The 23,285-nt window shown below is 55.7% G+C and overlaps 1 protein-coding gene across 1 annotated transcript in view; it reads left to right on the top strand.

The window, feature by feature from the left end:
• depdc5 (DEP domain containing 5, GATOR1 subcomplex subunit) overlaps positions 1 to 23,285 on the top strand; it is a 257,419-nt gene that overhangs the window by 108,975 nt on the left and 125,159 nt on the right. Inside the window, exon 15 of the mRNA XM_088000284.1 lies at positions 782 to 848. Coding sequence (XP_087856410.1) covers positions 782 to 848 — 67 coding nt within the window. The remainder of the gene's footprint in view (positions 1 to 781; positions 849 to 23,285) is intronic.

Below are 23,285 nucleotides of genomic sequence, written 5' to 3' on the forward strand. Positions count from 1 at the left end.
ATTCACCCTAACCTACACATCCCTGAACACTATGGGGTAATTTAGCATGGCCAATTCACCCTAACCTACACATCCCTGAACACTATGGGGTAATTTAGCATGGCCAATTCACCCTAACCTACACATCCCTGAACACTATGGGGTAATTTAGCATGGCCAATTCACCCTAACCTACACATCCCTGAACACTATGGGGTAATTTAGCATGGCCAATTCACCTGACCTGCAGATCTTTAGACTGTGTGAGGAAGCCCACGCAGGCACAGGGAGAAGCTCCATAGAAACAGTTGCCCGAGGCTGGAATTGAACCCAGGCCTCTGGCGCTGAGGGGCAGCAGTGCTAACCACTGAGCCACCATGCTGTCCTGAATGAAGAGCCAGAAATGTAAGATAGCTATTAAGAAGTCTGATATGGGATTTGTTGAAATCCGTTACCCAGAGAGAGGTCAAATTATCGATTTCTTGTTTGGATTGGTGTGGGTTAAGGTAATAAGGAATGTAGTTCCTGAAACCGATCTGTAAAAAGCCCAGCAAGATTTAAGCTAAGGGGTTCAGATGGTGTGTGAAAAAATACAGTTTCACTCCGAGGATGGTGGGAATCCTCACTGCTGTAAGGATGGTCGGGAAAGAAGCCCTCATTACATTCACAAAATATTCCGATGTGCATTGGGGATGCCAAGGCATACAGGGCGATGGGCCCAGTGCTGGGAAATGGGACTAAAACAGTCAGATTTTGACTGGCAGAAACCCAGTGGACCAAATGGTCTCTTTCTGTGCTGCAGAGCTCCATGACTATAAGGATGAAGTACCAGTGGGCACAGAGTTACTGGATGAGATGGAATGCCAGTCGTACAGACTGGCCAATTTTATCACTGGCGTAGCAGTTGGCTGATGAGCGAGTTAGGTTAAAGTTCATTTGTGAATTGTCAAAACACCTTGTCTCACCCTCGCCTCTGCCTCTTTCCTTCCTTGACTTCACTGTTTCTGTGGGGTCCACCAACATCCACTGCCTCCCACAGATGCCCTGACCACAGCACCTCACAGCCTGCTTCCTGCACGGATCCCGTTCCGTCCGCCCAGCTTCTCTGTCCGTCACATCTGTTTTCCACAGGTCATCTCATGTACAGGAGACTTCCTTTCTCCTTGATCAAGGATTTCCCCATCCACTGCCTACCGTGGCATTTCCCCCCCCCCACCCCACCATTCTGGTTGCCAGGAAACTCAGCCATGACAAACCTATTGCCTTTACCCCTCCACCCCACATCTTTGAGACATCAATGACAGGGTTGGTTATCCTCACTTTGCACCCCTCTACCCCTCCCACTACCCACTGGCAGGATACTGTCATCAAACACATCCTCTCCTCACCTCCACTTGCAGCGTCCGTAGGGACCGTTTTTTCTGTGACACCGTGGTGCACTCCTCCATCGCTCCTAACCCTTTCTCACATTCCCGTGCAACTGCAGGAGGCTGGGTGCCCTATTGACACGAGGGAATCTGTTGTAGCCCAGTTGGCTGGATGGTTGGTTTACAGAGCAGTGTGATACCAACAGCATGGGTTCAATTCCCATCAGCAGATTGAAGTTATCATTAAGGACTCTCCTTCTCGGACTCTCCTTCTTAACCTCTCCCCTCTCCTGAGGGCTGGTGACCCTCAGGTTAAACCACCACCAGGCGCTTCTCTCCAATGACAGAGTAGCCCCTATGGTCTGGTAATACTATGATGACACAACAACAATGTCAGTTCACCACCTCCCTCCTCTCAGTCCAAGGCCACAAACACACCTCCCAGAGGGCAGCAGCATTTTACCCGAACATCACTCCGTGCAGTCCCCTGTGCACGCTCCTCACAATCCAGTCTCCTGTACACGCTGCTCACGATCCAGTCCCCTGTACACGCAGCTCACAATCCAGTCCCCTGTACACGCTGCTCACAATCCAGTCTCCTGTACACGCTGCTCACAATCCAGTCTCCTGTACACGCTGCTCACGATGCAGTCTCCTGTACACGCTGCTCACGATCCAGTCCCCTGTACACGCTGCTCACGATCCAGTCCCCTGTACACGCTGCTCACGATCCAGTCTCCTGTACACGCTGCTCACAATCCAGTCTCCTGTACACGCTGCTCACGATCCAGTCTCCTGTACACGCTGCTCACGATCCAGTCTCCTGTACACGCTGCTCACGATCCAGTCTCCTGTACACGCTGCTCACGATCCAGTCTCCTGTACACGCTGCTCACAATCCAGTCCCCTGTACACGCTGCTCACGATCCAGTCTCCTGTACACGCTGCGCACGATCCAGTCTCCTGTACACGCTGCTCACGATCCAGTCTCCTGTACACGCTGCTCACGATCCAGTCTCCTGTACACGCTGCTCACGATCCAGTCTCCTGTACACGCTGCTCACGATCCAGTCTCCTGTACACACTGCTCACGATCCAGTCCCCTGTACACGCTGCTCACAATCCAATCTCCTGTACACGCTCACGATCCAGTCTCCTGTACACGCTGCTCACGATCCAGTCTCCTGTACACACTGCTCACAATCCAGTCCCCTGTACACGCTGCTCACAATCCAGTCCCCTGTACACGCTGCTCACGATCCAGTCCCCTGAACACGCTGCGCACGATCCGGTCTCCTGTACACGCTGCGCACGATCCGGTCTCCTGTACACGCTGCTCACAATCCAGTCTCCTGTACACGCTGCGCACGATCCGGTCTCCTGTACACGCTGCGCACGATCCAGTCTCCTGTACACGCTGCTCACGATCCAGTCCCCTGTACACGCTGCGCACGATCCAGTCCCCTGTACACGCTGCGCACGATCCAGTCTCCTGTACACGCTGCGCACGATCCAGTCTCCTGTACACGCTGCGCACGATCCAGTCTCCTGTACACGCTGCGCACGATCCAGTCTCCTGTACACACTGCTCACGATCCAGTCTCCTGCACACGCTGCTCACGATCCAGTGTCATTAGATTAGATTAGATTACATTACAGTGTGGAAACAGGCCCTTCGGCCCAACAAGTCCACACCGACCCGCCGAAGCGAAACCCACCCATACCCCTACATTTACCCCTTACCTAACACTACGGGCAATTTAGCAAGGCCAATTCACCTGACCCTGCACATCTTTTGGACTGTGGGAGGAAACCGGAGCACCCGGAGGAAACCCACACAGACACGGGGAGAACGTGCAAACTCCACACAGTCAGTCGCCTGAGGCGGGAATTGAACCCGGGTCTCAGGCGCTGTGAGGCAGCAGTGCTAACCACTGTGCCACCGTGCCGCCCACACACACTGCTCACGATCCAGTCTCCTGTACACACTGCTCACGATCCAGTCTCCTGCACACGGTGCTCACGATCCAATTACCTGTACACGGTGCTCACGATCCAGTGTCCTGTACACGGTGTTCACGATGCAGTCTCTTGTACACGCTGGTCACGATGCAGTCTCTTGTACACACTGCTCACGATCTGGTCTCCTGCACAAACTGCTCACGATCCAGTCTCCTGTACATGGTGTTCATGATCCGGTCTCCTGTACACATTGCTCACAATGCAGTCTCTTGTACACATTGCTCACAACGCAGTCCCCTGTACACGCTGCTCACAACGCAGTCCCCTGTACACGCTGCTCACAACGCAGTCCCCTGTACACGCTGCTCACAACGCAGTCCCCTGTACACGCTGCTCACAACGCAGTCCCCTGTACACGCTGCTCACAACGCAGTCCCCTGTACACACTGCTCACAACGCAGTCCCCTGTACACACTGCTCACAACGCAGTCCCCTGTACACACTGCTCACAACGCAGTCTCCTGTACACGCTGCTCACACCGCAGTCTCCTGTATGCACTGCTGACAACGCAGTCCCCTGTGCACACTGCTGACAACGCAGTCCAGTCTCCTGTACATGCTGCTCATGATCCAGTCTCCTGTACACGCTGCTCACAATGCAGTCTCCTGAACACACTGCTCACAATCCGGTCCCCTGTACACACTGCTCACGATCCAGTCTCCTGGACACACTGCTCGCAATGCAGTCTCCTGTACACACTGCTCACAACGCGGTCTCCTGTACGCACTGCTCACAATGCCATCTCCTATACACACTGCTTACAATCCGGTCTCCTGTACACACTGCTCACAATCCGGTCTCCTGTACACACTGCTCACGATCTGCTCTCCTGTACACACTGCTCACAATGCCGTCTCCTGTACACGCTGCTCATGATCCAGTTCCCTGTACACGCTGCACAAAGCGCAGTCTCCTGTCCACACTGCTCACGATGCAGTCTCCTGTCCACACTGCTCACGATGCAGTCTCCTGTCCACACTGCTCACGATGCAGTCTCCTGTACACACTGCTCACAATGCAATCTCCTGTACACACTGCTAACGATCCCATCTCCTGTACACACTGCTAACGATCCGGTCTCCTGTACACGCTGCTCACGATCCGGTCTCCTGTACACACTGCTCACAATGCCGTCTCCTGTACACACTGCTCACAATGCCGTCTCCTGTACACACTGCTCACGAAAAGGTCTGCTGTACACACTGCTCACGATCCGGTCTCCTGTACACGCTGCTCGCAATCCAGTCTCCTGTACACACTGCTCACGATCCAGTCTCCTGTACACGTTGCTCGCAATCCAGTCTCCTATACACACTGCTCACGATCCAGTCTCCTGGACACACTGCTCACAATGCAGTCTCCTGGACACACTGCTCACGATCCAGTCCCCTGTACACGCTGCACAAAACGCAGTCTCCTGTACACACTGCTCACGATCCGGTCTCCTGTACACGTTGCTCGTAATCCAGTCTCCTGGACACACTGCTCACAATGCAGTCTCCTGGACACACTGCTCACGATCCAGTCCGCTGTACACGCTGCACAAAATGCAGTCTCCTGTACACGCTGCTCCCAATGCAATCTCCTGTACACACTGCTCGCGATCCAGTCTCCTGTACACACTGCTCACAATGCAGTCTCCTGAACACACTGCTCACAATGCCATCTCCTATACACACTGCTTACAATCCGGTCTCCTGTACACACTGCTCACAATGCAGTCTCCTGAACACACTGCTCACGATCCAGTCTCCTGTACACACTGCTCACAATCCAGTCTCCTGGACACACTGCTCACAATGCCGTCTCCTATACACACTGCTCACAATGCCATCTCCTATACACACTGCTCACAATCCGGTCTCCTGTACACACTGCTCACGATCTGCTCTCCTGTACACACTGCTCACGATCCAGTCTCCTGGACACACTGCTCACAATGCCGTCTCCTGTACACGCTGCTCACGATCCAGTCCCCTGTACACGCTGCTCACGATCCGGTCTCCTGTACACACCGCTCGCGATCCGGTCTCCTGTACGCTGCTCGCGATCCAGTCTCCTGTACGCACTGCTCACGATCCGGTCTCCTGTACACGCTGCTCACGATCCGGTCTCCTGTACACACTGCTCACGATCCAGTCTCCTGTACACGCTGCTCACGATCCTGTCTCCTGTACACGCTGCTCACGATCCGGTCTCCTGTACGCACTGCTCACGATCCGGTCTCCTGTACACGCTGCTCACGATCCGGTCTCCTGTACACGCTGCTCACGATCCAGTCTCCTGTTTCACGCTGCTCACGATCCAGTCTCTTGTACACGCTGCTCGCGATGCAGTCTCCTGTACACACTGCTCACGATCTGGTCTCCTGTACACGCTGCTCACGATCCGGTCTCCTGTACACGCTGCTCACGATCCAGTCTCCTGTACACGCTGCTCGCGATCCAGTCTCCTGTACTCGCTGCTCACGATCCGGTCTCCTGTACACGCTGCTCGCGATCCAGTCTCCTGTACACGCTGCTCACGATCCGGGCTCCTGGACACGCTGCTCACGATCCGGGCTCCTGGACACGCTGCTCACGATCCGGTCTCCTGTACACGCTGCTCGCGATCCAGTCTCCTGTACACGCTGCTCGCGATCCAGTCTCCTGTACACGCTGCTCGCGATCCAGTCTCCTGTACACGCTGCTCACGATCCAGTCTCCTGTACACGCTGCTCACGATCCAGTCTCCTGTACACGCTGCTCACGATCCAGTCTCCTGTACACGGTGTTCACGATCCAGTCTCCTGTACACGGTGTTCACGATCCAGTCTCTTGTACACGCTGCGCACAATCCAGTCTCCTGTACACGCTGCTCACAATGCAGTCTGCTGTACACGCTGCTCACAACGCAGTCCCCTGTACACGGTGCTCACAATCCAGTCTCCTGTACACACTGCTCACAATGCTGTCTCCTGAACACACTGCTCACAATGCCATCTCCTATACACACTGCTCACGATCCAGTCTCCTGTACACACTGCTCACGATCCAGTCTCCTGTACACGCTGCTCACGATCCAGTCTCCTGGACACACTGCTCACAATGCCGTCTCCTATACACACTGCTCACGATCCAATCTCCTGAACACACTGCTCACGATCCAGTCTCCTGTACACACTGCTCACAATCCAGTTTCCTGTACACACTGCTCACAATCCAGTCTCCTGTACACACTGCTCACAATGCTGTCTCCTGAACACACTGCTCACAATGCCATCTCCTGTACACACTGCTCACTATCCGGTCTCCTGTACACGCTGCTCACGATCCAGTCTCCTGTACACACTGCTCACGACCCGGTCTCCTGTACACGCTGCTCACGATCCGGGCTCCTGTACACACTGCTCACGATCCGGTCTCCTGTACACGCTGCTCGCGATCCAGTCTCCTGTACACGCTGCTCGCGATCCAGTCACCTGTGCACACTGCTCACAACGCAGTCTCCTGTACACACTGTTCGCAATGCAGTGTCCTGTACACACTGCTCACAACGCAGTCACCTGTACACACTGTTCGCAATGCAGTCTCCTGTACACACTGCTCACAATGCCATCTCCTGTACTCGCTGCTCACGATCCAGTCTCCTGTACACGCTGCTCACGATCCAGTCTCCTGTACACGCTGCTCACGATCCAGTCTCCTGTACACGCTGCTCACGATCCAGTCTCCTGTACACGCTGCTCACGATCCAGTCTCCTGTACACGCTGCTCACGATCCAGTCTCCTGTACACGCTGCTCACGATCCAGTCTCCTGTACACGCTGCTCACGATCCAGTCTCCTGTACACGGTGCTCACGATCCAGTCTCCTGTACACGCTGCGCACAATCCAGTCTGCTGTACACACTGCTCACAATGCAGTCTGCTGTACACGCTGCTCACAATGCAGTCCCCTGTACACGGTGCTCACAACGCAGTCCCCTGTACACGGTGCTCACGATCCAGTCTCCTGTACACGCTGCTCACGATCCAGTCTCCTGTACACGCTGCTCACGATCCAGTCTCCTGTACACACTGCTCACGATCCAGTCCCCTGTACACGCTGCTCACGATCCAGTCCCCTGTACACGCTGCTCACGATCCAGTCCCCTGTACACGCTGCTCACGATCCAGTCTCCTGGACACACTGCTCACGATCCAGTCTCCTGTACACGCTGCTCACGATCCGGTCTCCTGTACACACTGCTCACGATCCAGTCCCCTGTACACACTGCTCACGATCCGGTCTCCTGTACACGCTGCTCGCGATCCAGTCTCCTGTACACGCTGCTCGCGATCCAGTCACCTGTGCACACTGCTCACAACGCATTCTCCTGTACACACTGTTCGCAATGCAGTGTCCTGTACACACTGCTCACAACGCAGTCACCTGTATACACTGTTCGCAATGCAGTCTCCTGTACACACTGCGCACAATGCCATCTCCTGTACTCGCTGCTCACGATCGAGTCTCCTGTACACACTGCTCACGATCCAGTCTCCTGTACACGCTGCTCACGATCCAGTCTCCTGTACACACTGCTCACGATCCAGTCCCCTGTACACGCTGCACAAAACGCAGTCTCCTGTACACACTGCTCACGATCCGGTCTCCTGTACATGCTGCTCACGATCCAGTCCCCTGTACACGCTGCACAAAACGCAGTCTCCTGTACACACTGCTCACGATCCGGTCTCCTGTACATGCTGCTCACGATCCAGTCTCCTGTACACACTGCTCACGATCCAGTCCCCTGTACACGCTGCACAAAGCGCAGTCTCCTGTACACACTGCTCACGATGCAGTCTCCTGTACACGCTGCTCACAATGCAATCTCCTGTACACACTGTTCGCAATGCAGTCCCCTGGACACACTGCTCACAACGCAGTCCCCTGTACACGCTGCACAAAACACAGTCTCCTGTACACGCTGCTCACGATCCGGGCTCCTGGACACGCTGCTCACGATCCGGTCTCCTGTACACGCTGCTCGCGATCCAGTCACCTGTGCACACTGCTCACGACGCAGTCTCCTGTACACACTGTTCGCAATGCAGTCTCCTGTACACACTGCGCACAATGCCATCTCCTGTACTCGCTGCTCACGATCCAGTCTCCTGTACACGCTGCTCACGATCCAGTCTCCTGTACACGCTGCTCACGATCCAGTCTCCTGTACACGCTGCTCACGATCCAGTCTCCTGTACACGCTGCTCACGATCCAGTCTCCTGTACACAGTGCTCACGATCCAGTCTCCTGTACATGGTGTTCACGATCCAGTCTCTGGTACACGCTGCGCACAATCCAGTCTGCTGTACACGCTGCTCACAATGCAGTCTGCTGTACACGCTGCTCACAATGCAGTCCCCTGTACACGGTGCTCACAACGCAGTCCCCTGCACACGGTGCTCACAACGCAGTCCCCTGTACACGCTGCTCACAGCGCCGTCCCCTGCACACACAGCTCACAACGCAGTCCCCTGTACACACTGCTGACAACGCAGTCCCCTGTGCACACTGCTTACAACGCAGTCCAGTCTCCTGTACACACTGCTTACGATCCAGTCTCCTGCACACGCTGCTCACAATCCAGTCTCCTGAACACACTGCTCACAATGCCGTCTCCTGTGCACACTGCTCATGATCCGGTCTCCTGTCCACGCTGCTCGCGATCCGGTCTCCTGTACTCGCTGCTCGCGATCCAGTCTCCTGTACACACTGCTCACAATGCCGTCTCCTATACACACTGCTCACGATCCGGTCTCCTGTACACACTGCTCACAATGCAGTCTCCTGAACACACTGCTCACGATCCAGTCTCCTGTACACACTGCTCACAATCCAGTCTCCTGTACACACTGCTCACAATCCAGCCTCCTGTACACACTGCTCACAATGCTGTCTCCTGAACACACTGCTCACGATCCAGTCTCCTGTACACACTGCTCACAATCCAGTCTCCTGTACACACTGCTCACAATCCAGCCTCCTGTACACACTGCTCACAATGCTGTCTCCTGAACACACTGCTCACAATGCCATCTCCTATACACACTGCTCACGATCCAATCTCCTGTACACAATGCTCACGATCCAGTCCCCTGTACAAGCTGCACAAAATGCAGTCTCCTGTACACACTGCTCACGATCCGGTCTCCTGTACACGCTGCTCACGATCCAGTCTCCTGTACACACTGCTCACAATGCAGTCTCTTGTACACATTGCTCACAATGCCGTCTCCTGTGCACACTGCTCATGATCCAGTCTCCTGTACACGCTGCTCACGATCCGGTCTCCTGTACACGCTGCTCACGATCCGGGCTCCTGGACACGCTGCTCACGATCCGGTCTCCTGTACGCGCTGCTCGCGATCCAGTCTCCTGTACGCGCTGCTCGCGATCCAGTCATCTGTGCACACTGCTCACAACGCAGTCTCCTGTACACACTGTTCGCAATGCAATCTCCTGTACACACTGCTCACAATGCCATCTCCTGTACTCGCTGCTCACGATCGAGTCTCCTGTACACGCTGCTCACGATCCAGTCTCCTGTACACGCTGCTCACGATCCAGTCTCCTGTACACGCTGCTCACGATCCAGTCTCCTGTACACGCTGCTCACGATCCAGTCTCCTGTATACGGTGCTCACGATCCAGTCTCTTGTACACGCAGCGCACAATCCAGTCTCCTGTACACGCTGCTCACGATCCAGTCTCCTGTACACGCTGCTCACGATCCAGTCTCCTGTACACGCTGCTCACGATCCAGTCTCCTGTACACGCTGCTCACGATCCAGTCTCCTGTATACGGTGCTCACGATCCAGTCTCTTGTACACGCAGCGCACAATCCAGTCTGCTGTACACGCTGCTCACAATGCAGTCTGCTGTACACGCTGCTCACAATGCAGTCCCCTGTACACGGTGCTCACAACGCAGTCCCCTGTACACGGTGCTCACGATCCAGTCTCCTGGACACACTGCTCACAATGCCGTCTCCTATACACACTGCTCATGATCCAGTCTCCTGTACACACCGCTCGCGATCCGGTCTCCTGTACACTCTGCTCACGATCCAGTCTCCTGTACGCACTGCTCACGATCCGGTCTCCTGTACACGCTGCTCACGATCCGGTCTCCTGTACACGCTGCTCACGATCCAGTCTCCTGTTTCACGCTGCTCACGATCCAGTCTCCTGTACACGCTGCTCACGATCCAGTCTCCTGTACACGCTGCTCACGATCCAGTCTCCTGTACACACTGCTCATGATCCAGTCTCCTGTACACATTGCTCACGATCCGGGCTCCTGGACATGCTGCTCACGATCCGGTCTCCTGTACACGCTGCTCGCGATCCAGTCACCTGTGCACACTGCTCACAACGCAGTCTCCTGTACACACTGTTCGCAATGCAGTCTCCTGTACACTCTGCTCACGATCCAGTCTCCTGTACACGCTGCTCACGATCCAGTCTCCTGTACACGGTGCTCACGATCCAGTCTCCTGTACACGGACTTCACGATCCAGTCTCCTGTACACGGACTTCACGATCCAGTCTCTTGTACACGCTGCTCACAATGCAGTCTGCTGTACACGCTGCTCACAATGCAGTCTGCTGTACACGCTGCTCACAATGCAGTCCCCTGTACACGCTGCTCACAACGCAGTCCCCTGTACACACTGCACACAACGCAGTCCCCTGTACACACTGCTCACAACGCAGTCCCCTGTACACACTGCTCACAACGCAGTCCCCTGTACACGGTGCTCACAACGCAGTCCCCTGTACACGGTGCTCACAACGCAGTCCCCTGTACACGGTGCTCACAACGCAGTCCCCTGTACACGCTGCTCACAGCGCCATCCCCTGCACACACAGCTCACAACGCAGTCCCCTGTACACACTGTTCACATCGCAGTCCCCTGTGCACACTGCTGACAACGCAGTCCCCTGTGCACACTGCTTACAACGCAGTCCAGTCTCCTGTACACGCTGCTCACAATCCAGTCTCCTATACACACTGCTCAAGATTAGGTCTCCTGTACACACTGCTCGCGATCCGGTCTCCTGTCCACGCTGCTCGCGATCCAGTCTCCTGTACACACTGCTCACAATGCCGTCTCCTATACACACTGCTCACGATCCGGTCTCCTGTACACACTGCTCACGATCCAATCTCCTGTACACACTGCTCACGATCCAGTCTCCTGTACACGCTGCACAAAACGCAGTCTCCTGTCCACACTGCTCACGATCCGGTCTCCTGTACACGCTGCTCACGATCCAGTCTCCTGTACACACTGCTCACAATGCAGTCTCTTGTACACATTGCTCACAATGCCGTCTCCTGTGCACACTGCTCACGATCCAGTCTCCTGTACACATTGCTCACGATCCGGTCTCCTGTACACGCTGCTCGCGATCGAGTCTCCTGTACACGCTGCTCGCGATCCAGTCACCTGTGCACACTGCTCACAACGCAGTCTCCTGTACACACTGTTCGCAATGCAGTGTCCTGTACTCACTGCTCACAACGCAGTCACCTGTACACACTGTTCGCAATGCAGTCTCCTGTACACACTGCGCACAATGCCATCTCCTGTACTCGCTGCTCACGATCCAGTCTCCTGTACACGCTGCTCACGATCCAGTCTCCTGTACACGCTGCTCACGATCCAGTCTCCTGTACACGGTGCTCACGATCCAGTGTCCTGTACACGGTGCTCACGATCCAGTCTCTTGTACACGCTGCGCACAATCCAGTCTGCTGTACACGCTGCTCACAATGCAGTCTGCTGTACACGTTGCTCACAACGCAGTCTCCTGTACACGGTGCTCACAACGCAGTCCCCTGTACACGCTGCTTACAGCGCCGTCCCCTGCACACACAACTCACAACGCAGTCCCCTGTGCACACTGCTGACAACGCAGTCCCCTGTGCACACTGCTTACAACGCAGTCCAGTCTCCTGTACACACTGCTCACGATCCAGTCTCCTGTACACGCTGCTCGCGATCCAGTCTCCTGTACACACTGCTCACAATGCCGTCTCCTATACACACTGCTCACGATCCGGTCTCCTGTACACACTGCTCACGATCCGGTCTCCTGTACACACTGCTCACAATCCAGTCTCCTGTACACACTGCTCACAATCCAGTCTCCTGTACACGGTGCTCACAATGCCGTCTCCTATACACACTGCTCACGATCCAGTCCCCTGTACACGCTGCACAAAGCGCCGTCTCCTGTACACACTGCTCACGATCCAGTCTCCTGTACACGCTGCTCACAATGCATTCTCCTGTACTCACAGCTCACGATCCGGTTTCCTGTACACACTGTTCACGGTCCGGTCTCCTGTACACGGTGCTCACGATCCGGTCTCCTGTACACGGTGCTCACGATCCGGTCTCCTGTACACGGTGCTCACGATCTGGTCTCCTGTACACGGTGCTCACGATCCGGTCTCCTGTACACGGTGCTCACGATCTGGTCTCCTGTACACGGTGCTCACGATCCGGTCTCCTGTACACGCTGCTCGCGATCCAGTCTCCTGTACACACTGCTCGCAATCCAGTCTCCTGTACACACTGCTCGCAATCCAGTCTCCTGTACACACTGCTCACAATGCAGTCTCCTGTACGTACTGCTCACAACGCGTTCTCCTGTACACACTGCTCACAATGCAGTCTCCTGAACACACTGCTCACAATGCCATCTCCTATACACACTGCTCACAATCCGGACTCCTATACACACTGCTCACAATCCGGTCTCCTGGACACACTGCTCGCGATCCAGTCCCCTGTACACACTGCTCACAACGCAGTCCCCTGTACACCCTGCTCACAGCGCCGTCCCCTGCACACACAGCTCACAACGCAGTCCCCTGTACACACTGCTCACAATGCCGTCTCCTGTACACACTGCTCACAATCCGGTCTCCTGTACACGCTGCTCACGATCCGGTCTCCTGTACACGCTGCTCACGATCCGGTCTCCTGTACACGCTGCTCGCGATCCAGTCTCCTGTACACACTGCTCACAACGCAGTCTCCTGTACACACTGTTCGTAATCCAGTCTCCTGTACACACTGCTCACAACGCAGTCTCCTGTACACACTGTTCGCAATGCAGTCTCCTGTACACACTGCGCACAATGCCATCTCCTGTACTCGCTGCTCACGATCCAGTCTCCTGTACACGCTGCTCACGATCCAGTCTCCTGTACACGCTGCTCACGATCCAGTCTCCTGTACACGCTGCTCACGATCCAGTCTCCTGTACACGCTGCTCACGATCCAGTCTCCTGTACACGCTGCTCACGATCCAGTCTCCTGTACACGCTGCTCACGATCCAGTCTCTTGTACACGCTGCGCACAATCCAGTCTGCTGTACACGCTGCTCACAATGCAGTCTGCTGTACACGCTGCTCACAATGCAGTCTGCTGTACACGCTGCTCACAATGCAGTCTGCTGTACACGCTGCTCACAATGCAGTCTCCTGTACACACTGCTCACAACGCAGTCCCCTGTACACGGTGCTCACAACGCAGTCCCCTGTACACGGTGCTCACAACGCAGTCCCCTGTACACGCTGCTCACAGCGCCATCCCCTGCACACACAGCTCACAACGCAGTCCCCTGTACACACTGTTCACAACGCAGTCCCCTGTGCACACTGCTGACAACGCAGTCCCCTGTGCACACTGCTTACAACGCAGTCCAGTCTCCTGTACACACTGCTCACGATCCGGTCTCCTGTACACGCTGCTCACAATCCGGTCTCCTGTACACGCTGCACAAAATGCAGTCTCCTGTACACACTGCTCACGATCCGGTCTCCTGTACACACTGCTCACGATCCGGTCTCCTGTACACACTGCTCACAATCCGGTCTCCTGTACACGCTGCACAAAATGCAGTCTCCTGTACGCACTGCTCACGATCCGGTCTCCTGTACACGGTGTTCACGATCCAGTCTCCTGTACACGCTGCTCACGATCCAGTCTCCTGTACACACTGCTCACGATCCAATCTCCTGTACACACTGCTCACGATCCAGTCTCGTGTACACGCTGCTCACGATCCAGTCCCCTGGACACGCTGCTCACGATCCAGTCCCCTGGACACACTGCTCACAATCCAGTCTCCTGTACAAACTGCTCACCATCCAGTCTCGTGTACACGCTGCTCACGATCCAGTCCCCTGGACACGCTGCTCACGATCCAGTCCCCTGGACACACTGCTCACAATCCAGTCTCCTGTACACACTGCTCACGATCCGGTCTCCTGTACACACTGCGCACGATCCGGTCTCCTGTACACGCTCACGATCCGGTCCCCTGTACACGCTGCTCACGATCCAGTCCCCTGTACACACTGCTCACGATCCGGTCTCCTGTACACACTGCGCACGATCCGGTCTCCTGTACACGCTGCGCACGATCCGGTCTCCTGTACACGCTCACGATCCGGTCTCCTGTACACGCTGCTCACGATCCGGTCTCCTGTACACGCTGCTCACGATCCGGTCTCCTGTACACGCTGCTCACGATCCGGTCTCCTGTACACACTGCTCACGATCCCATCTCCTGTACACGCTGCTCACAATGCAATCTCCTGTACACACTGCTCACGATCCAGTCTCCTGTACACGGTGTTCACGATCCGGTCTCTTGTACACACTGCTCACGATGCAATCTCTTGTACACACGGCTCACGATCCAGTCTCCTGTACACACGGCTCACGATCCAGTCACCTGTACACGCTGCTCACGATCCAGTCTCCTGGACACACTGCTCACAATGCCGTCTCCTATACACGCTGCTCACGATCCGGTTTCCTGTACACACTGCTCACGATCCGGTCTCCTGTACACACTGCTCACGATCCGGTCTCCTGTACACATTGCTCACGATGCAGTCTCCTGTACACACTGCTCACGATCCAGTCTCCTGTACACGCTGCTCACGATCCAGTCTCCTGTATACACTGCTCACGACCCGGTCTCCTGTACACGCTGCTCACGACCCGGTCTCCTTTACACACTGCTCACGATCCAGTCTCCTGTACACACTGTTCACGATCCAGTCTCCTGTACACACTGCTCACGATCCAGTCTCCTGTACACACTGCTCACGATACTGTCTCCTGTACACGCTGCTCACGACCCGGTCTCCTTTACACACTGCTCACAATGCAGTCTCCTGTACACACTGCTCACGATCCAGTCTCCTGTACACACTGCTCACGATCCAGTCTCCTGTACACATTGCTCACGATGCAGTCTCCTGTACACACTGCTCACGATCCAGTCTCCTGGACACGCTGCTCACGATCCAGTCTCCTGTACACGCTGCTCACGATCCGGTCTCCTGTACACACTGCTCACGATCCGGTCTCCTGTACACACTGCTCACGATCCCATCTCCTGTACACGCTGCTCACAATGCAATCTCCTGTACACACTGCTCACGATCCAGTCTCCTGTACATGGTGTTCACGATCCGGTCTCTTGTACACACTGCTCACGATGCAATCTCTTGTACACACGGCTCACGATCCAGTCTCCTGTACACACGGCTCACGATCCAGTCACCTGTACACGCTGCTCACGATCCAGTCTCCTGGACACACTGCTCACAATGCCGTCTCCTATACACGCTGCTCACGATCCGGTTTCCTGTACACACTGCTCACGATCCGGTCTCCTGTACACATTGCTCACGATGCAGTCTCCTGTACACACTGCTCACGATCCAGTCTCCTGTACACGCTGCTCACGATCCAGTCTCCTGTACACACTGCTCACGACCCGGTCTCCTGTACACGCTGCTCACGACCCGGTCTCCTTTACACACTGCTCACGATCCAGTCTCCTGTACACACTGCTCACGATCCAGTCTCCTGTACACACTGCTCACGATCCAGTCTCCTGTACACACTGCTCACGATCCAGTCTCCTGTACACACTGCTCACGATACTGTCTCCTGTACACGCTACTCACGACCCGGTCTCCTGTACACATTGCTCACGATGCAGTCTCCTGTACACACTGCTCACGATCCAGTCTCCTGGACACGCTGCTCACGATCCAGTCTCCTGTACACACTGCTCACGATCCAGTCTCCTGTACTCTGCTCACGATCCAGTCTCCTGTACACACTGTTCACGATGCAGTCTCCTGTACACGCTGCTCACGATCCAGTCTCCTGTACACACTGCTCACGACCCGGTCTCCTGTACACGCTGCTCACGATCCAGTCTCCTGTACACGCTGCTCACGATCCAGTCTCCTGTACACGCTGCTCACGATCCAGTCTCCTGTACACGCTGCTCACGATCCAGTCTCCTGTACACGCTGCTCACGATCCAGTCTCCTGTACGCTGCTCACGATCCAGTCTCCTGTACACACTGCTCACGATCCAGTCTCCTGTACACGCTGCTCATGATCCAGTGTCCTGTACCCGCTGCACAAAACGCAGTCTCCTGTACACACTGTTCACGATGCAGTCTCCTGTACACGCTGCTCACAATCCAGTCTCCTGAACACACTGCTCACAATCCAGTCTCCTGTACACGCTGCTCACAATCCCGTCTCCTGAACACACTGCTCACAATGCCGTCTCCTGTACACACTGCTCATGATCCGGTCTCCTATACACACTGCTCACAATGCAGTCACCCTTACGCACTGCTCACAACGCGGTCTCCTGTACACACTGCTCACAATGCCATCTCCTATACACACTGCTCACGATCCGGTCTCCTGTACACACTGCTCACGATCCAGTCTCCTGTACACACTGCTCACAATCCAGTCTCCTGGACACACTGCTCACGATCCAGTCTCCTGTACACGCTGCTCACAATCCAGTCTCCTGTACACGCTGCTCACGATCCAGTCTCCTGTACACGCTGCTCACGATCCAGTCTCCTGTACACGCTGCTCACGATCCAGTCTCCTGTACACTCTGCTCACGATCCAGTCTCCTGTACACACTGCTCACGATCCAGTCTCCTGTACACACTGCTCACGATCCAGTCTCCTGTACACGATGCTCACGATCCAGTCTCCTGTACACGCTGCTCACGATCCAGTCTCCTGTACACGCTGCTCACGATCCAGTCTCCTGTATACGCTGCTCACGATCCAGTCTCCTGTACACGCTGCTCACGATCCAGTCTCCTGTACACGCTGCTCACGATCCAGTCTCCTGTACACACTGCTCACGATCCAGTCTCCTGTACACGCTGCTCACGATCCAGTCTCCTGTACACGCTGCTCACGATCCAGTCTCCTGTATACGCTGCTCACGATCCAGTCTCCTGTACACACTGCTCACGACCCGGTCTCCTGTACACGCTGCTCACGACCCGGTCTCCTTTACACACTGCTCACGATCCAGTCTCCTGTACACACTGCTCACGATCCAGTCTCCTGTACACACTGCTCACGATCCAGTCTCCTGTACACACTGCTCACGATCCAGTCTCCTGTACACACTGCTCACGATCCAGTCTCCTGTACACACTGCTCACGATACTGTCTCCTGTACACGCTGCTCACGACCCGGTCTCCTGTACACATTGCTCACGATGCAGTCTCCTGTACACACTGCTCACGATCCAGTCTCCTGGACACGCTGCTCACGATCCAGTCTCCTGTACACACTGCTCACGATCCAGTCTCCTGTACACACTGCTCACGATCCAGTCTCCTGTACACGCTGCTCACGATCCAGTCTCCTGTACACGCTGCTCACGATCCAGTCTCCTGTACACGCTGCTCACGATCCAGTCTCCTGTACACGCTGCTCACGATCCAGTCTCCTGTACACGCTGCTCACGATCCAGTCTCCTGTACACGCTGCTCACGATCCAGTCTCCTGTATACGCTGCTCACGATCCAGTCTCCTGTACACGCTGCTCACGATCCAGTCTCCTGTACACGCTGCACACGATCCAGTCTCCTGTACACGCTGCTCACGATCCAGTCTCCTGTACACACTGCTCACGATCCAGTCTCCTGTACACGCTGCTCACGATCCAGTCTCCTGTACACGCTGCTCACGATCCAGTCTCCTGTACACGCTGCTCACGATCCAGTCTCCTGTACACGCTGCTCACGATCCAGTCTCCTGTACACTCTGCTCACGATCCAGTCTCCTGTACACACTGCTCACGATCCAGTCTCCTGTACACGCTGCTCACGATCCAGTCTCCTGTACACGCTGCGCACGATCCGGTCTCCTGTACACACTGCGCACGATCCGGTCTCCTGTACACACTGCGCACGATCCGGTCTCCTGTACACACTGCGCACGATCCAGTCCCCTGTACACACTGCTCACGATCCGGTCTCCTGTACACGCTGCTCACGATCCAGTCTCCTGTACACGCTGCTCCCGATCCGGTCCCCTGGACACGCTGCTCACGATCCGGTCTCCTGTACATGCTGCTCACGATCCGGTCTCCTGTACACGCTGCGCACGATCCAGTCTCCTGTACACACTGCGCACGATCCGGTCTCCTGTACACACTGCGCACGATCCGGTCTCCTGTACACGCTGCTCACGATCCGGTCTCCTGTACACACTGCTCACGATCCCATCTCCTGTACACACTGCGCACGATCCGGTCTCCTGTACACGCTGCTCACGATCCGGTCTCCTGTACATGCTGCGCACGATCCGGTCTCCTGTACACACTGCTCACGATCCGGTCTCCTGTACACACTGCTCACGATCCCATCTCCTGTACACACTGCGCACGATCCGGTCTCCTGTACACGCTGCGCACTATCCGGTCTCCTGTACATGCTGCTCACGATCCGGTCTCCTGGACACGCTGCTCACGATCCAGTCTCCTGTACATGGTGTTCACGATCCGGTCTCCTGTACACGCTGCTCACGAACCAGTCTCCTGTACACACTGCTCACGATCCAGTCTCCTGTACACGCTGCTCACGATCCAGTCTCCTGTACACGCTGCTCACGATCCAGTCTCCTGTACACGCTGCTCACGATCCAGTCTCCTGTACACGCTGCTCACGATCCAGTCTCCTGTACACTCTGCTCACGATCCAGTCTCCTGTACACACTGCTCACGATCCAGTCTCCTGTACACGCTGCTCACGATCCAGTCTCCTGTACACGCTGCGCACGATCCGGTCTCCTGTACACACTGCGCACGATCCGGTCTCCTGTACACACTGCGCACGATCCGGTCTCCTGTACACACTGCGCACGATCCAGTCCCCTGTACACACTGCTCACGATCCGGTCTCCTGTACACGCTGCTCACGATCCAGTCTCCTGTACACGCTGCTCCCGATCCGGTCCCCTGGACACGCTGCTCACGATCCGGTCTCCTGTACATGCTGCTCACGATCCGGTCTCCTGTACACGCTGCGCACGATCCAGTCTCCTGTACACACTGCGCACGATCCGGTCTCCTGTACACACTGCGCACGATCCGGTCTCCTGTACATGCTGCTCACGATCCGGTCTCCTGTACACACTGCTCACGATCCCATCTCCTGTACACACTGCGCACGATCCGGTCTCCTGTACACGCTGCTCACGATCCGGTCTCCTGTACATGCTGCGCACGATCCGGTCTCCTGTACACACTGCTCACGATCCGGTCTCCTGTACACACTGCTCACGATCCCATCTCCTGTACACACTGCGCACGATCCGGTCTCCTGTACACGCTGCGCACTATCCGGTCTCCTGTACATGCTGCTCACGATCCGGTCTCCTGGACACGCTGCTCACGATCCAGTCTCCTGTACATGGTGTTCACGATCCGGTCTCCTGTACACGCTGCTCACGAACCAGTCTCCTGTACATGGTGTTCACGAACCAGTCTCCTGTACATGGTGTTCACGATCTGGTCTCCTGTACACACTGCTCACGATGCAGTCTCCTGTACACACTGCTCACGATCCAGTCTCCTGGACACGCTGCTCACGATCCAGTCTCCTGTACACACTGCTCACGATCCGGTCTCCTGTACACACTGCTCACGATCCCATCTCCTGTACACGCTGCTCACGATCCGGTCTCCTGTACATGCTGCGCACGATCCGGTCTCCTGTACACGCTGCTCACGAACCAGTCTCCTGTACATGGTGTTCACGATCTGGTCTCCTGTACACACTGCTCACGATCCCATCTCCTGTACATGCTGCGCACGATCCGGTCTCCTGTACACACTGCTCACGATCCGGTCTCCTGTACACACTGCTCACGATCCGGTCTCCTGTACACACTGCTCACGATCCGGTCTCCTGTACACACTGCTCACGATCCCACCTCCTGTACACGCTGCTCACAATGCCATCTCCTATACACACTGCTCACGATCCAATCTCCTGTACACAATGCTCACGATCCAGTCCCCTGTACACGCTGCACAAAATGCAGTCTCCTGTACACACTGCTCACGATCCGGTCTCCTGTACACGCTGCTCACGATCCGGTCTCCTGTACACATTGCTCACAATGCCGTCTCCTGTGCACACTGCTCATGATCCAGTCTCCTGTACACGCTGCTCACGATCCGGTCTCCTGTACACGCTGCTCACGATCCGGGCTCCTGGACACGCTGCTCACGATCCGGTCTCCTGTACGCGCTGCTCGCGATCCAGTCTCCTGTACGCGCTGCTCGCGATCCAGTCATCTGTGCACACTGCTCACAACGCAGTCTCCTGTACACACTGTTCGCAATGCAATCTCCTGTACACACTGCTCACAATGCCATCTCCTGTACTCGCTGCTCACGATCGAGTCTCCTGTACACGCTGCTCACGATCCAGTCTCCTGTACACGCTGCTCACGATCCAGTCTCCTGTACACGCTGCTCACGATCCAGTCTCCTGTATACGGTGCTCACGATCCAGTCTCTTGTACACGCAGCGCACAATCCAGTCTCCTGTACACGCTGCTCACGATCCAGTCTCCTGTACACGCTGCTCACGATCCAGTCTCCTGTACACGCTGCTCACGATCCAGTCTCCTGTACACGCTGCTCACGATCCAGTCTCCTGTATACGGTGCTCACGATCCAGTCTCTTGTACACGCAGCGCACAATCCAGTCTGCTGTACACGCTGCTCACAATGCAGTCTGCTGTACACGCTGCTCACAATGCAGTCCCCTGTACACGGTGCTCACAACGCAGTCCCCTGTACACGGTGCTCATGATCCAGTCTCCTGTACACACTGCTCATGATCCAGTCTCCTGTACACACCGCTCGCGATCCGGTCTCCTGTACACGCTGCTCACGATCCAGTCTCCTGTACGCACTGCTCACGATCCGGTCTCCTGTACACGCTGCTCACGATCCGGTCTCCTGTACACGCTGCTCACGATCCAGTCTCCTGTTTCACGCTGCTCACGATCCAGTCTCCTGTACACGCTGCTCACGATCCAGTCTCCTGTACACGCTGCTCACGATCCAGTCTCCTGTACACACTGCTCATGATCCAGTCTCCTGTACACATTGCTCACGATCCGGGCTCCTGGACATGCTGCTCACGATCCGGTCTCCTGTACACGCTGCTCGCGATCCAGTCACCTGTGCACACTGCTCACAACGCAGTCTCCTGTACACACTGTTCGCAATGCAGTCTCCTGTACACTCTGCTCACGATCCAGTCTCCTGTACACGCTGCTCACGATCCAGTCTGCTGTACACGCTGCTCACAATGCAGTCTGCTGTACACGCTGCTCACAATGCAGTCCCCTGTACACGGTGCTCACAACGCAGTCCCCTGTACACGGTGCTCACGATCCAGTCTCCTGGACACACTGCTCACAATGCCGTCTCCTATACACACTGCTCATGATCCAGTCTCCTGTACACACCGCTCGCGATCCGGTCTCCTGTACACGCTGCTCACGATCCAGTCTCCTGTACGCACTGCTCACGATCCGGTCTCCTGTACACGCTGCTCACGATCCGGTCTCCTGTACACGCTGCTCACGATCCAGTCTCCTGTTTCACGCTGCTCACGATCCAGTCTCCTGTACACGCTGCTCACGATCCAGTCTCCTGTACACGCTGCTCACGATCCAGTCTCCTGTACACACTGCTCATGATCCAGTCTCCTGTACACATTGCTCACGATCCGGGCTCCTGGACATGCTGCTCACGATCCGGTCTCCTGTACACGCTGCTCGCGATCCAGTCACCTGTGCACACTGCTCACAACGCAGTCTCCTGTACACACTGTTCGCAATGCAGTCTCCTGTACACTCTGCTCACGATCCAGTCTCCTGTACACGCTGCTCACGATCCAGTCTCCTGTACACGGTGCTCACGATCCAGTCTCCTGTACACGGACTTCACGATCCAGTCTCTTGTACACGCTGCTCACAATGCAGTCTGCTGTACACGCTGCTCACAATGCAGTCTGCTGTACACGCTGCTCACAATGCAGTCCCCTGTACACGCTGCTCACAACGCAGTCCCCTGTACACACTGCACACAACGCAGTCCCCTGTACACACTGCTCACAACGCAGTCCCCTGTACACACTGCTCACAACGCAGTCCCCTGTACACGGTGCTCACAACGCAGTCCCCTGTACACGGTGCTCACAACGCAGTCCCCTGTACACGCTGCTCACAGCGCCATCCCCTGCACACACAGCTCACAACGCAGTCCCCTGTACACACTGTTCACATCGCAGTCCCCTGTGCACACTGCTGACAACGCAGTCCCCTGTGCACACTGCTTACAACGCAGTCCAGTCTCCTGTACACGCTGCTCACAATCCAGTCTCCTATACACACTGCTCAAGATTAGGTCTCCTGTACACACTGCTCGCGATCCGGTCTCCTGTCCACGCTGCTCGCGATCCAGTCTCCT

This window comes from Chiloscyllium plagiosum, unplaced genomic scaffold (genome assembly GCF_037043375.1).
Source record: "Chiloscyllium plagiosum isolate Xiang-an unplaced genomic scaffold, Cpla_swu_hap1 HiC_scaffold_24, whole genome shotgun sequence".
Classification (NCBI taxonomy): Eukaryota; Metazoa; Chordata; class Chondrichthyes; order Orectolobiformes; family Hemiscylliidae; genus Chiloscyllium; species Chiloscyllium plagiosum.